Source organism: Ovis aries, chromosome 15 (genome assembly GCF_016772045.2).
Source record: "Ovis aries strain OAR_USU_Benz2616 breed Rambouillet chromosome 15, ARS-UI_Ramb_v3.0, whole genome shotgun sequence".
Classification (NCBI taxonomy): Eukaryota; Metazoa; Chordata; class Mammalia; order Artiodactyla; family Bovidae; genus Ovis; species Ovis aries.
Window position 1 is genome coordinate 30,802,870 of NC_056068.1, and position 16,318 is coordinate 30,819,187.

Below are 16,318 nucleotides of genomic sequence, written 5' to 3' on the forward strand. Positions count from 1 at the left end.
CCAAGTATGTGACTTTTTATTTACATTCCTGTTGATTTGTCTTATTCAAGTTATCTTAGAGAAGTTTTGACACCAAGGAGGCCATAATTAATCTCACTGGCGGTGACTGTCAAACATCTTCCTGCTGGTCAGAGCATCTTTACTAGTGAGACCAGCCAGTTGATCTCTGTAACATGTAAACTTCCATGGGGACACTCAGAGCTGGAATTGCCCCAGCATCTGGGGCAGCATTGTTTGTTTGTTTGTTTGTTTTTAACAATTTTATTGGGATATAATTCACTTACTGTACAATTTACTCGTACAATGATTTGGGGCCTATTGCATTATTATTTTTTAATGGTAGTACAATATATATAAAACATAAAAACTTTAAATGTACATTAGTGGTGTAAATGGAGCAGCTTCTGTGGCTTACTTAAAGGTAACTTTGGTTTAATGCTACCCTAAATGAAGTAAGATGTCTTTATTACCATTCTTATCCCCGGTGTTGGACTTCCTAAACTACCAACCATTTCTATGCTTTTATGGATCCCATTTCAACTCTTCTATTTCAAAACCTTAAGTTTTAGGCTTTGGGTATGTTGGTTTTGACATAGAGGTGTAATTTGACTTATTCTTGAGATATTTTAGTTTCCAGTCATTTAGCGTGTGTTTGATAGATCTAATAAGCATAATAATAATTAAAAAATGCTTCAGTGGAGTTCTTGGTGGCATAGTGGTTAGGATTCTGGCTCTCGCTGCAGTGTCCTGGGTTCTGGTTCAGTACCTGGTTGGGAAACTTGTGATTGTGCAAGTCGTGTGATGCTGCCAAAAAATAAATAAATAAAAGTGGTGTTTCGTAGATCCTTTACTTAAACCTTAAAAAAAAATTAAGTCAGATGTACTTTGCAGAAATTAACCTGTCTGTACTCTTAGCTCTGTTTATAAACATAACCGATAGAAGAAATAGATACCCATACCATCTTACAGGAATGGAGAAGGTCAAATTCTTGTCTTTGCATGTGAGCATTTACTTCCACTTTTTGACTCGGACTTCCCTGGTGGCTCAGAGGTTAAAGTGTCTGCCTGGAATGTAGGAGACCCGGGTTCGATCCCTGGGTTGGGAAGATCCCCTGGAGAAGGAAATGGCAACCTACTCAGGTACTCTTGCCTGGAGAATCCTATGAGTCAGACATGACTGAGCAACTGCACTTTTGACTGGTTCACCAAAGTTTTAATGCCAGCTTGAAAGATAAGAGGATCTGTCCTTTTAAAATATTTACTTTTCAATTAAAACTTTATATCTTCCCGCTATGACGAAAGTCATGAAACATTACAGATAATTAGCTAGATGTAGGTGTTCTCCTTTTTTTTTTTTTTCTGTAATGTCAAGTATAATTCTAGAGGCTAATTAAAAACACTTCCTTGATTTTAGCTGTCAGGGAATATGATTGTTTTGCCACCTATTACATCATCATTCTCTGGGCATCAGCCAAGGTCTTGGTTTGAAATTACTTAAGGTAGGTAGAGCTCTTTCTATTCCAGTCTTTCCCCCTCATTTGATTAGGGTGCTATTGGAACTATAAGACTTCCTTTACGGAATTTTATTTTAGAGGGTCCCTGTTTTTGTATATGTGACCACGGGATGGGGCTTCCTGAATACATTCTGATCAATAACAGTAATTAGGGTACATATTGGTGATCTTTTTTCTCTCTGTATATTTTTAAATTTATTTTAATTGAAGGATAATTACAGTATTATGATGGTTTTTACCACACATCAACATGAATCAGCCATAGGCATACCTGTGTCCCTTCCATTCTGAGCCCCCTTCTCACCTCCCTCCCCACCCCATCCCTCCAGGTTTTAAGAACACCAGCTTTGGGTGCCCTGCGTCATACATCAAACTCCCACTTCGTGATCTTTTTAAATATTTCGGAGAAATGTCAATACAGAGAAATATTTCTGCTGTCTTATTTTAAATATTGAAGGCAGCAGGATATAATGTGGCAGTTCACAATCTTTTTGATCTCAGAACTACTTCATATGCTTAAAAATTACTGAGGACCTTATGGAGGAACTTAGGTTCAGGTAGATTATTATAGCTATCAATATTTACTTTATTAGCAATTAAAATGAGAAAATGTCTAAGAAGTGAGAAAAGTAGGAACAATTCATTTTAAAATAATGATAAACCCATCACATATTTTTATGAAGAATTCCTATATTTTCCATAATAAAATTGTAAGAGCATTTAATCTCTAAGATCTGCCATAATAGAAGGTAACTGAATCCTAGTATCTAGATCTCTGTGCAGTCTAGTATAATACATTGTTTTCATTGAAGTAGATGAGGAAAATCTAGCCCCACCCAGACATATAAAATGGAAAAAGAATAGCTTTTTCAGATAATTTTAGATATTCTTTTTTGATAATACACTAAAATTTGATAAGTAGTGATCTTTTTTAAACAGCTGCAGTGTGGAGTCTGAAGTCCTATCAATGAAATTGCTATACTTTTGTTATGCTCAAATCCGTCAATCCATATAATACTTTAAATGTGTAAAGAATGTTTTCCCATGCATGATTTTGTAATAGCCTGTATTGATCATTTGGAAAATATTGGTTTACCACATTATTCAGGTCTTCAAGTGTTAACACATTTTTTTTCTATATGTCAATCACATTTGTTAACAGCCAGTCTCATCAGAAAAGTCTCAGTTTCCAAAGTTTTTATTTTTGCTTGAAAGCTCACATTTATCATTGGCAACAAATACAGTTGTTTTCCTCCCAATAACGGGCTCACATTTTCATTTTTGAGAAAATATCTGCCAAATACACAAATCTAAATAGCCAACCTGTCATTTTTTCAAGTTCAAATAGTCTTCCATTTGGGGGGGAAAAAAAAAATGGCTTATCTAGCATCCAACTCAAACAGTGGCACAAATCCTAATACTTCTCCAGGCACAGTTGTGGTGCTTTTGTGTGTGACAGAGGTGCTTTATGCGTTTTTCTCATTTGTCAGAGTTTTCACAAGGTTTTCTCAAGGATTGTGATTTCATAAAGTTTTAAAATTGTTAACTGCTTCATCAAGGGTGTTCCAAAGAGAAACTGGCAGTGTTAGTACTGTACATGAGTGGCAGGAATGCAGTGAGTCTTAGTAAAATCAAGTGTCACTACCTGGATTTAGGCTAAGACCACCAGCAGATTCATGCTCCATTGCTTTTGCACCATGAGTGCAAAGTTAACATAGTGAAAAGGCAAATGGTGTCTTAGTAGTTTCATGAAAACAATTTTGATTCCCTGGACCCTGTGAAAGGGTCTTGGAAACCCCTAAGGGCTTGCCTACCATACATGCAGAATTGTTGATGCAGTAAAAAGGGCCCGGACGTAGATGATCTGGGTTCATTTCCAGCTCTTCTTACTTGCGGTATGATCAGATTACTCTTTCAGTTTCCACTTTGTAAATTGGGGTGGGTAAAACTTACCCTGGGCTGCTTTCATGGCTCAGACGGTAAAGAATCTTGCCTGCTATGCAGGAGACCCAGGTAGGATCCCTGGATCAGGAAGATCCACTGGAGAAGGGAATGGCTGCCCACTCCAGTATTCTTGCCTGGAGAATTCCATGGACAGAGCGGCCTAGTGTCCTACAGCCCATGGGATCACAAAGAGTCGGACACAACTGAGCAACTAACATACAACACTTATCCTCAGAGAGTTGTTGGAGGAATTGGTAAATGAGAAATTATCAAATATGTGATTGGTCTCTCCAATTTTTTTTTTCATTGTAGAATTTAGTACTTAAAGCTGGAAAGATAGAAAATGATAAATTTAGAAAATTAAATATATTCTACCAATATAACCATATTTCATGTTTTATAATGGTTTTGTGTGTCTAAACCCTAGGTTCTTAAGGTGTGTGGTATGTGTGTTTATTTTTAAAGAATTGGTTGCTGACCTCTATAATAATATACTTGTTTAATTGTTCTAAATGTAAAGAAAGAAAAACTGCAGTTTTAAAGAAACCTATTTATTGGAAGCCTGTATATTATGCTGTTTTGATGCTCCTATTATAATGGGGTGGATTGTGGTGGTATTCCACAAACTTCAGTAATCATATGGGATTAGTGGTTTTCATCTTATCTCCTATATGCAATGTGCTAGGATTGGAGTTAGGGTTACTACTTGGGTTTATCTTCCAGTTAAAGCTAGATCTTGGTGGTTTTGAACCATGTTTATTCTCTTAAAAATATATGAGCTGCTTTCATTCTTTTTAATTAATGAGAGACTGAGTTGTATTGTGGTTATTGAATGAGAGTCTTATGTTTGTCAAAAAATGCACTGATGGCCATGTCTAAAAACCATGGATGATTTTCACATGAAAATCATGATAGTACTTTGAGACGAACTTTCTGGAGAACCCAGATCCTATACCCAGACATCATGGCCGCAAGTCCATGGTGTGGCAAGGTTTCTGAGATGTCTCTCTACCTTTCGTCCTGTCCTTAAGGAGAGGGCCATACATACGGCCAGGAAGCAGGACTACGGCAAACTTGAGTTCTCCCCACTCCCTGCACTATTAGCTGTTTGTCTAAGCTAGAATAAGTCCATACCTTATCTGGGCCTCTGTTTTCTCAGCTTACGCTGAGCAAGTCTGTGAAATGGATTACACTGAAACATAGAGGCAGCTTGCCTCTTGCTTACTAGCTATTCTCAGGGAAGCTCTATCCTTTCCCCGCTTACTAGCTATTCTCAGGGAAGCTCTATGAGCTCCTTTCCCCGCTGCATGTTGTTCCAAATAAGAGTATAATTTTAGTATCATTCACTGAAGTCTCTCCCTGGACGTTACTTTTTCTTCTGTTCTTTGGAGTATTTATCTTGTTATTTTGATAGCTTCCTCCCGTTCAGTGTTACCTATAGTCTGATGAAGTGTTATCATTTTTATTTTGTCCGGATCTCGCTACCAGTTTATGATAAATTAGGGGCTTTTCTCTGAAAGAAGATCTGACATTCCCGGTTCAGAGGAGACTTTCTAAGCAGGCTGAGGGGAGACTGATAAATCTTATCTCCATCTCAGCTCATGTCCTGCTGCTGCTGCTGCTGCTGCTGCTGCTAGGTCACTTCAGTAGTGTCCGACTCTGTGCGACCCCATAGACGGCAGCCCACCAGCCTCTCCCTTCCCTAGGATTCTCCAGGCAAGAACACTGGAGTGGGTTGCCATTTCCTTCTCCAATGAGTGAAAGTGAAAAGTGAAAGTGAAGTTGCTCAGTAGTGCCGAACTCTTAGCGACCCCATGGACTGCAGCCTACCAGGCTCCTCTGTCCATGGGATTTTCCAGGCAAGAGTACTGGAGTGGGTTGCCATTATGACTTATTCTAGGAGGCTCATGAAACTTACAGAATTTTTAAAAGTTGAGTGCCCATAACATGAGCTAGCTGGATTGATAATTCAGCAAGCAAATGTTTTATCAGAAAAACTGGTCCAGCCAGCAATGATGAGTCCCAGAGAACTTGGAAGCTTTCATGCAATCTAATATTTGTAAATTAACAAGGACGAAACTGTTCCTATGCCATGCCACCTACTGAAACTAAAAGATTCAAATATTCTTGACTGGTTTTTTTACCTTTTAGAAATTGTATACTTTGGGATACATTCTAATCTGCTTGGCAGTCAGTGACATTTAGCTGCAACACAGATAGAGCCTGATGTTTGCTTGTGGGAGCAGCGGGAGGGGGACAAGTATCTGCATTCTAGGAGGAGTGTGTGGAAGGCTCTGAATCTTCAAACATGAGTTGTGATTGATTAACTGATAGTCCCAACTTTCTTCTTCCTCTTTCGGGAAGATCTGAGCAGGAATCTTTCTACCCTGAGCCAGAATAGCTAAACAGTTGATTGATTAATTGGTGAACTTAGTCCCAGCTTTGTTTCAGAAAACAAAGACTTGGAGGAGCAGAATGTTTGAAATGGCTTCAGGAAAAAAAACTAGGCCTTAGGGGAGGGAGGTTAGGGATCAAGCTCATTTATGGTATTTGTTATGAGGGGCTGTGATTTTTTTCCTTTCAAAATATCTTTTTTTTTTTTTTAAGATTTATTTGGCTGCATTGGGTCTTAGTTGTGGCACACAGGATATTTGTTACATTGTATGGGATCCTCCACTGTGAACATGCTCTTTAGTTGTGCCATACGGGCTCCAGAGCCCATGGGTTCAGTTGCTCCATAGCATGTGGGATACTAGTTCCCCCATTCCCCCACCAGGGATGGAGCCCATGTTCTCTGCACTGCAAGATGGATTCTTAATCACTGGACCACCGAGGAAGTCTCTCAGAATGTCTTTTTTATTCAGCCCTTGCTTTTCTCCTGTTGTGGCCAGCTCACTTTGCCATGCATGTGAGTGTCTAAAAACACTGTGAGAACAACCTTCTCATGCCCTCCCATCTGCCACACGAAGCTACCCATGTGGTTTTCCAACACCACTACCCTCATCACAACACTTAACCTGCCCAAGAGACTACGATGGCTTTACCGTTACTGCTGTACCGAGATTAAACTGCTTAGTGTCTGAGATGTCCATGGTTTATCCAGCTAACCTTATTCCCCTCTACTGCCCGCAATAAACCTGCTTCTCCAGGAAGGTTGGCCTCCTCCCTGTCTTCCTCATCTGGCATCCAGGTCCTGCCTTCGCTTCATCATCTGAAATGCACCTGGTCCTCCTCTCAGTCTGTATCTTCAGCTCCCTCTTTTCAGTTCCTGAAACTGCTAGTTACCGTCCCCTTCCCCTAACTCTTCCTGAGGTTGTGGTTTTTCCCTTGTATCCACCTGCCCCCCGCCCCCATTTCCAGTTAGAGGATGTGTATTTTCAGGAGCCAAATGTACAAACATAAGGGTTCCACCATGAGTGTGAAAGGAGTAGCTACAGTTTATTAGTACAAACTATGGGATCAGGTGGGCTTCCCAGGTAGCACTAGTGATAAAGAATCCACCTGCCAATGCAGGAGATGCCAGAGACACAGGTTCAATCCCTGGTTCAGGAAGATCCTCTGGACAGAGGAGCCTGCTGGGCTACAGTTCACAGAGCTGCAGAGAGTGGAACACAGCTGAGCAATTAAGCACATGCATGTGCTCACAGGATCAGGTGCCGCACGCTTTATGTATGTTACCCCTAATCTTAACAGGCACCCCAAGAGCTAGGTGTTTATTTCCTGTTTTAATAGGTGAGACAACTGAAGCTAGGTGATTGTGATGTTCCCAGAGGAACAGCCAGAATTCAAGGCAAGATCTGTCTTCCACCAAACCTTGTCTTTATCACCCCCCTGTGGAAATAACTTTTGTCCTTGAAAGAATTTACAATAAAACACTGAAAAGACAAATACATGAATATCACTTTTCTATCTTTCTCCCTTACTAAATTGTGGTTACTTAAATTGGACTAACAGGTAGCATTTTGCTTGTCATTTAAGGTGTTTGATCTTGGCAGTGGTTTGGACATAGTTGAACATAAAGATGAATTCAGCAACTGAATTACACCAAGGAATACCGAGTAGAAGGGAGAGTTAGGAGTCAGACTAGAGGACGGCTACTGCAATATCAACAGAGACTTCAAGTTGGTTAGCTGAAAGAATGGGGAGAAAATGGTACAGTTAAGGTAGAATTTACAGCTGTTGGTATGTAAATTAATAAGAAACATACAGGAGAGGGAGAAGCTTTTTTTCTTAAAGAAAAAAAAAAAGGCAGTTTTGAAAACTTATGGTTACCAAAGGGGGAAGGGAGAAGGATCAGTTAGAAGGTTTGGATTAACATATATGCACTACTATATGTGAAATAGGGAAGCAACAAGGCACAATGGTAAAGAACCTGCCTGCCAAGGCAGAAGACACAGCAGACATGGGTTCGATCCGTGGGTCAGGAAGATCCCCTGGAGCAGGAAATGGCAACCCACTCCAGTATTCTTGCCTGGAAAATTCCATGGACAGAGGAGCCTGGTGGGCTACAGTCCTTGGGGTCACAAAGAGTCACACTTCTGAGCAACTAAGCATGCAACCAGCAAGGACCTACTACTGTCTAACAAAGGAAAATCTACTCAATATTTTGTAATAACCTAAAAGGGTCAAGAATCTAACTGAATCATTGTGCTGCACACCTGAAACTAACACAATATTGTAAATCAACTATGCCTCAATTTTGAAAGAAAAAAGGGACTTCTCTGGTGATCCACTGGGTTAAGACCACGATTCCACTGCAGGGGGCGCAGTTTCAATCCCTAGTCACAGAACTAAGATCCAGCGTGCCATGTAGTATAGCCAAAATAAAATTTAAATACACACATTAGAAAAAGATTGTTTGGGGACTTTCCTGGTGGTCCAGCGGCTGATTCTCTGCTTCCAATGCAGGGGGCCCAAGTTCGATTCCTGGTCTGGGAACATGCCACAACTAAGACCTGGTGTAGCCAAATAAATAAGTAAAAGTAAATAGTTTTTTCAAAAGACTGTTTCATGGACCTACGAGCTTGGTATTGCCCTCAACAGAAGTCAGGACTCATGGAGGAGAGGTTTGCTTTGTGGGGGAAATTTGTTTAACTTGGCTGCACTGAGTTTTAGGCAGGAATATGTCAACTAGGGGATGTCCACCAAGAAGCTGCAAATACAGTCCCAGAGCTGAATTGAGTTATCCGTGTGAGTTGTTCCAGCTGGATTAAGGGCAGGAGCCTTGTGTTCATAAATTCTCAGAGTGGAAAGTACTGAGTCCGTCAACTGATGAATGGATAAACAAAATGCCGTATCCATACGATGGAATGTTCTTTAGCCACAAAAAGAAATGAAGTATTGATACATGCTACAACATGACAGACTTGCAAACTCTATGCTAAGTGAAGAAATCAGTTACAAAGGACCATATATTGTAGGATTCATTTATATGAAATGTCTAAAATAGGTAAGTCCCTAGAGATCGAAAGTAGATAACTGGTTGCCAGAGGCTGAGGGGTAGGTATAATGCTAAGGGTATGAAGTGATTAAAATATTCTACATTTCTGGTGATGAAAATGTTCTGGGAGTAAATAGTGGTGATAGTTACACACCCTGCAAATATATGAAAAACCATTGAATTATACACTTTATTTTTTTTTAATTTTTATTGGAGTAGAGTTGCTTTACAGTGGTGTATTAGTTTCCACTGTACAGCAAAGTGAATCAGCTCTATGTATATGTGTGTGTGTGTGTGTGTGTGTGTGTGTGTGTGTATGTGTGTGTATCTCCCCTCCTTTTTGGATCTGCTTCCCATTCAGGTCACCGCAGAGCACTGAGCACAGTTCCCTTTGCTATACAGAGGTTCTCATTAGTTCTCTATTTGATGCATAGCAGTGTATATATGTCAATCCCAGTCTCTCGGTTCATCCACCCCTCTTTCTCCTCCTTGGTGTCCATACGTTTGTTCTCTACTTCCGTGTCTCTATTTCTGCTTTGCAAATGGGTTCACCTGCACCATTTTTCTAGATTCCACATACATGTGTTAGTACACCATATTTGTTTTTCCTCTTCCTGACTTATTTCACTCCGTATAACAGTCTCTAGGTCCATCTGTGTCTCTGCCAACGGCACAGTTTTGTTCCTTTTTACTGGCTGAGTAATGTTCCATTGTACATATACACCACATCTTCTTTATCCAGTCCTCTGTGGATGGACATTTAGGTTGCTTCCATGTCCTGGCTATGAATTGTACACTTTTAGAGGGTGAATTTTATGGCATGTGAATTACTTCTTTTAGAAAATGGAAGGAAAAAAGTGTCTTGGAGGTCATGTACCCTGTCTCCACACTGAGTGATTCAGTACTGGAGATGCTTAACCATCTCCTGTCATCGGAAACTTTCTCACAAAGTAGCTCAGTCCGTGTTTTTGGAGAAACAGTGTCAGACTTTATGTTTGGGGGCTCCAAAATCACTGCAGATGATGACTGCAGCCATGAAATTAAAAGACGCTTACTCCTTGGAAGAAAAGTTATGACCAACCTAGATAGCATATTCAAAAGCAGAGACATTACTTTGCTGACTAAGGTCCGTCTAGTCAAGGCTATGGTTTTTCCTGTGGTCATGTATGGATGTGAGAGTTGGACTATGAAGAAAGCTGAGCGCCAAAAAATTGATGCTTTTGAACTGTGGTGTTGGAGAAGACTCTTGAGAGTCTCTTGGACTGCAAGGAGATCCAACCAGTCCATTCTGAAGGAGATCAGCCCTGGGATTTCTTTGGAAGGAATGATGCTGAAGCTGAAACTCCAATACTTTGGCCACCTCATGCGAAGAGTTGACTCATTGGAAAAGACTCTGATGCTGGGAGGGATTGGGGGCAGGAGGAGAAGGGGACGACAGAGGATGAGATGGCTGGATGGCATCACTGACTTGATGGACGTGAATCTGAGTGAACTCCGGGAGTTGGTGATGGACAGGGAGGCCTGGCGTGCTGCGATTCGTGGGGTCGCAGAGAGTCGGACACGACTGAGCGACTGAGCTGAACTGGTGTATGTGACACAGTGACTAAGGAACACGGACTCTGGATATTGGACAGTCCTGGTTCTGCCACTTACTAACTTGCGTGGCGCTGGGCAAGTTAGCTAACTTCACCGAGGCTCAATGTCATCATCTGCAAGATAAGGAAAATGATAGTGCCTGCCTCACAGGGTTACGAGGAAGCAGTGACCCAATGCAGGGACAGTGTAGGACACCGGTGCAGAGTCAGCCCTCGCTGACTGGTAACACTTAGCTTTTTGTTGTTTCTCACCTGCCCTTCATTACAGCACTGAACACCTAGCAAGAGCTCAGTGACTACGCTTACAGACTCGGTGGTCCCATAGCCCCGAAGTCTAGAGCCCGAGAAGCCATGACACTGTGGGAATAAGCTGGGAAAATGGCTTATTGGTAGTTTTGTTTTTTAAGACTTGATAGGCTCTTCGAACGCCTTTACTGTCAGTGAGTCAGTTTGCCAGGAGTTTTGTTTTTCCCTCATGAAGCACTTGCACAAGGTGGCCAGAGATCTCAGGGATCTGGGGATCTAAACAACTGCTTGGTGACCCAACAAGGTGCCGGGGGAGCTTGCATTTAATTCTCCCCCAAAGACCCAATAACACTAAGGAGCTGACAGCAGTGCTCTTTAACATAAAGCAGCCGACCCAAACCTTCCCAATGTCCCTACGCGCTTTGGCAACTAAAAGACATACACAGAAAGACAGTTGGTTAAGCGCATGAAAGCAACGAGGAATTGTCTCCTGGATCCTGGTCCTAACCTCAACCTTCTTATCCTTGTTTTGGCGAAGGTTAGACAAGTGCTCTGAAATGATGGGACGCCAAAAGTCAAGACAGGAGAAAATTTATGCTGGTTCCATCCTCTAGAAGATTTGGTGACCTTTTACAAGTGGTTATATTACGTGTCTAGGGTGCTAGCTGAAGCTGTCTGGGTCATCTCCTGTATTGCTTCATAAAATACTGTAATAAACCCAATAGTAGCTGCTGCAATAGCTTTGCACCAAGGGAGCATGACTTCCCGCCTCTCCTTCTCTCTGCTTCCTACTCCCCAACCCCTTTTACACTCCCCCAACCAGGCAGCTGGGATAGCCAATTGCCAGTGTTACTTTCAGACAAATAAATCTTCCCCACACGATTTTTTTTTAAGATTTCTAAAAAAAATTTATTAGAGTATAGTTGATTTAAATTGTGTTAATTTTCACTGTATAGCACAGCAAATTAGTTGTATATATACATATATCCACTCATTTTAAGATTCTTTTTTCATATAAGTCATTACAGGGTATTAAGAGTTCTCTGTACTGTACAGTAGGTCCTTCTTAGTCGTCTATTGTACATAATGGAGTGTCCCTGCCTGGTGTGTTTTTTACTGGTTTGTTTGTTTCCAGATGTCAGGAGTGTGAAGCACCGTCCCAATCAATGTTTTAACCTTCTTGTTGATATTTATTCAGCTCTGTTGAATATCCTCTATTAAACTGAACTCCATGGATGGGAAAGTAAATTTGAATCTTTCTCTGTTCTCTGGAGACATCATAATATTTTCTATTATCTGAGGTTATTGTTTTGCTGGGATATTAATGAGCAGTTCCCCTGCTGGAGTTATCACTGCTGCTTCCTGCCTTCAGCCCTCAAACAAACAGTTTTGAATTAACATGGAAACCAAGCTTAATTTCTTGACTCATCTCCTCTATTTTGAATCTCTTTCTCCGTTTCATGCCGTTGTGGATAATTTGACGCTCCCATCTGTCCATTTCCTCTGACCCTGGTACTGATAATGTGATTAAACCCTCTACTCTGTTGCTTTTCATTTACTTCTCAATTATTTCTGATCATGTGTGCTGTATTTTCTTTATTTGGATCCAAGGTATAATTAGGAAAGAGAGCTGAACGGAAGATGCCTGTTTTTTTCTTTCTCTCACTGTGGAAATGGGTGAAAAATGCTGTCCAGCACGTCCGGTGGAACACCAACTGCTGCGTGTCTTTGGTAGCACTCCAGGGATGTGTGCAAGTCCAGATGTGTGACGGCAGCTTATTTACCTTACTTGGTACTTAATGAGATGTTCAGATACTGTTACTTTGAAGCACTGCATCTATTTTTATTATCTAACATTTATTAAATGTCAACCATATGGTTTGTTAAACACAAAGAAGAGCATAGTTCTTCTGCCTGGATGAGGAATCTAGAGTGCATGTGAGTTTAATTTTAGCCCTAATGGCCAAAAATTTTTTTAAAAAAATGTGTAGTGGGCAATCTATGTCATCTTAGGGGAGGTTTTCCAAGTATTCCCTATTAAATTAATGAGCATTAACCCCTGCCCCACCCCTGGGGATGACATATAGAAATCAAGGTATGAAATAAGAAAGAGAAATAAAATGCCCTGGGAACTTGCTTTAAAAGTAAGATGGACTTAAAAGGAAGATTTTACTTTTGCTCTTATTTCAAGTGATGGGTTGCATTTTCCAGCTATTTTGGTTTCACCTACTTTTTTCATTCCACAAAGAGTGTTTTGATCTTTTCATCTGGCCCAAGGCAAAATTGGTGGCTTGGCACTGTTAACAAGGGAAAACCCTGGAACTTGAAGGAGCAGGAGTTTGGATTGTAGCTCACTTAACCAAGAAGTGGCTCAGCTTTGTCATTTACACTCTGTATACTCCAGGTTCAGGTGTATTACGCGATGAGGGCAGAATGGAGTCAAAACTACAGTAAGAAGGAAATTTTTCTGGTTTAAAATCAGGAAATACAACCTGGGGGCTCATGACTTACTACCAAGCGGGTTCCTTTCCTGTCTTTGAAATGGAGATAACATCATCACAGGGCTGAGATGAGGAACCCAAGTCACAGCGGCCAGGAAAACAACTCGTAAACAGGAAAGTGCCGTACAAACGTTAGTTGCTATGAAGAGTGATGGTGAGAGGGACTAGGTACCTAGATGATGACAGAATTGGGAAGTATTCAGCCTCAGAACTCCTACTGTCTATTTGTATATGCTTATGTGCAAGAAATGTATCCAAACACATTTACTCTTGCATTCAGATTTATTTTGCTTTTAATGAGGAAGGTGCCAGGGTAGCAGTGTCGAGCAGAGGACCAAAATGAGTGGGTCGACCCTCTGGACTCAGGGCTGAGGGAGCTCCTGGAAGGCGGGACTTGTATGTCCCCAGCCTCTGGGATTGGCCTGGCACCTAGTAACCACTGAGCAATAGTCCACCAAACCCAGCTGAAGATTGAAAACACATCCTCAGCAGTAATCTGTTACTTAATAAATTTTCTTCTGCCTGCTTCATCTACTGCTTTATCCAGCACTACCATAAACCAGATCCTTATAGCACTGGAAATGTAAAGATCTTATCCCTGGGAGAGGGAAGACCTACTCTCTGCTTTGGGAAGACTTGCTCTCTTGCTTTGGTTATTGAATGTCCAAGTATTTCTGTGTAAGCATTTCTGCTTGGGCCTACTTTTTTTTTGGTCTGTTTACTTTCTCTATTCCTCTTTCCCTATCAAAATTTTTTAATTAATTAATTAATTTGGCTGCATCGGGTCTTAGTTGCATTATGCAGGTTCTTTCACTGGGGCACATAGACTCTCTTGTGGCACACCAGCTAAGTTGTTCCGTGGTATAGTTCCCGGAACTTATAGTTCTGTGGTCTTAGTTGCCCAACCAGAGATCAAACCTGAGTCCCCTGCATTGCAGGGAGGATCCTTAACCAATAGACCACTAGGGAAGTCTCATTCCCATCCAAATTTTAAGTCAACTGTATCACCTCCGCGGTGGGCCTAATTAATTAGCATTTGAAAAGCAGTGCAGCCATCAGACTTGGGGAAGGGTGACTTGGAGTCAATTTGTATTTGGTAGAACAAGGTATTACTGTGTATGCTGAGCGTCACCCAAGTGCCTCATGCTTGAAAATGCATGAAGAAAACCATCCTTCCTCTAGCAGGAGCTAGTCTGGCTCGGAGGCTGAAAAGCAGTTGATGTATTGAGATACTTTTTCACTTTTACTCCACAGTTTGCATTCCTGAACGTGTATGCCTGTGTGTGTATGTTATAAGAAGTCATTTAAAAACCAAGCACAGTGTTCATCTATTCAGATTGGTCTTATTTTGGAACCATCTTCCTTTCATGTAAATAGATTCCCTTTTCTTAACAAGGCCATTAGTGCTATTTACCTAGTAACACTTGAGTGTGTCAATAATATTACTTTTGTCAAGAGAGCATTTAAGTACTTACTGCATTTTCTAGTATTAAGTGTCTTCACTGCACTGAAAGAAAAGTGTCCATGCATCTAAAGCGAAAGGCTCAAACACACGCAGCGTGCTTTTACTTCCAACAATAAGTGTTACATGTCTCCAAAGATTGAAACTTCCTTTTAGCCTTGGGCCAAAGAGACAGACTGAGAACAGAGAATTTAGAGATGGAAGGTAGCTCATTCAACCTTCTAATCCGATGCTGGAATACCTTCTATGCAACCCTGGCAGATGGCCATCCATCTGCTTGTATACTTCCAATGCTGGGGAGCTCATTATCGCCTGAGGCAACTCATAAATTCTTTCTTATTTGAGCTAACATCAGCCTGTAACTTCTATCCACTGGTCCTGGTTATGGAGCAACATAGGAAAGCTCTGAAGTATTTGAAGACAGCTGCCACAGCTTCCTTTAGTCTTTTCAAATTAAGATGACTAGAGTCTTCTAAATTAAGACTTTTTCTGAAATGTGGGAGAGCAAGAATGAAATGATTGTTACCTCATGCAATACCCATCACAATACTTCGGTTGTAATTGCAGCTAGCAGGTAGGCATGTCTTCTAGTATTTCAAGCTTGGGCTGAGCGTACTCTGCAGTAGTTTCTGAATGTAACCCATGCCTTGTTTAGCTAGGAACAGTAAGAAATCTGTCCCTGGTGAATAGAAAACCTGCTATCTTCTTCCTGTTGCTATTCGGAATTCCTTGAGAGAGCACAAGCTCCGAAAAATTGCTCTGAGATAAAATTTAAAGGTTTTCCTTTAGAAGGGAAAATTAAATGCACCCAAATATAAACTTTTTGAAAGTAGAAACTCTGTTCAGTTTTTCTTTCTGTCCCCTATAGTACATAATATCCTACCTGGCAGAAAGAAGCTGCTGGATGAATTGCTATTCTGTTGAGCTGGAAAAAGAAAACTGCTCAATCTTATGTTGAAATATGTATGTATCAGGGAAATGTATATATATACACACACACGTATATATATACTATATGTGAAATGCATATATATTCATATATGTACAGAGAGACACATAGACACATACATATGCACACACACATCCTTTTTTTCTAAACCTTCAATTACCTTTATAATATCCTGAAGTCATTTTATAATAATTCATAGGAAGACTTAATGCCACTATTCAGACAAAACTGTTCTCTGGATAAACTATAAATCCCAAACACCTGGGGGAATATGAAAAGCGTCATCTTATTTTTGCATCCCGAGGCTGCTGCATGGAGAAGGCAGAGCTCTTTTTCCCCTATTTTCCATTGCTAAAGTGATTCTGCTTTGCTCCTGGGTAGAATATGCCACCCCCCTCCTCATCTTCGTGCCTCTTCCTCCTGTTCAATCGTTTTGCTTCTTCAGCTGCCCTAGGTACTGGAGACTGAGAAGGAGAATAATGAGATGGTGAAAAAAATGCAACTGCTTTAGCCCTTGCTGAACAGTTTACCCAATTTGGCTTAAATGTTTAACATCTTCTCACAGTGACTTTTGACCAGCATCGTTCATGCAGCATGCTTCTTTCCTGATGCCTGAAGTCCCAAGTTAAAAAAATTTTTTTTAAATTACTGATTTATGTAAATGGCT

General features: G+C 40.8%; 1 protein-coding gene across 1 annotated transcript in view; it reads left to right on the plus strand.

The window, feature by feature from the left end:
* Positions 1-13,161: 13,161 nt before the first annotated feature.
* LOC121816658 (putative HTLV-1-related endogenous sequence) overlaps positions 13,162-16,318 on the plus strand; it is a 69,405-nt gene continuing 66,248 nt past the window's right edge. The window contains exon 1 of the mRNA XM_042232819.1: positions 13,162-13,189. Within this exon, the coding sequence (XP_042088753.1) occupies positions 13,162-13,189 (28 nt within the window). The remainder of the gene's footprint in view (positions 13,190-16,318) is intronic.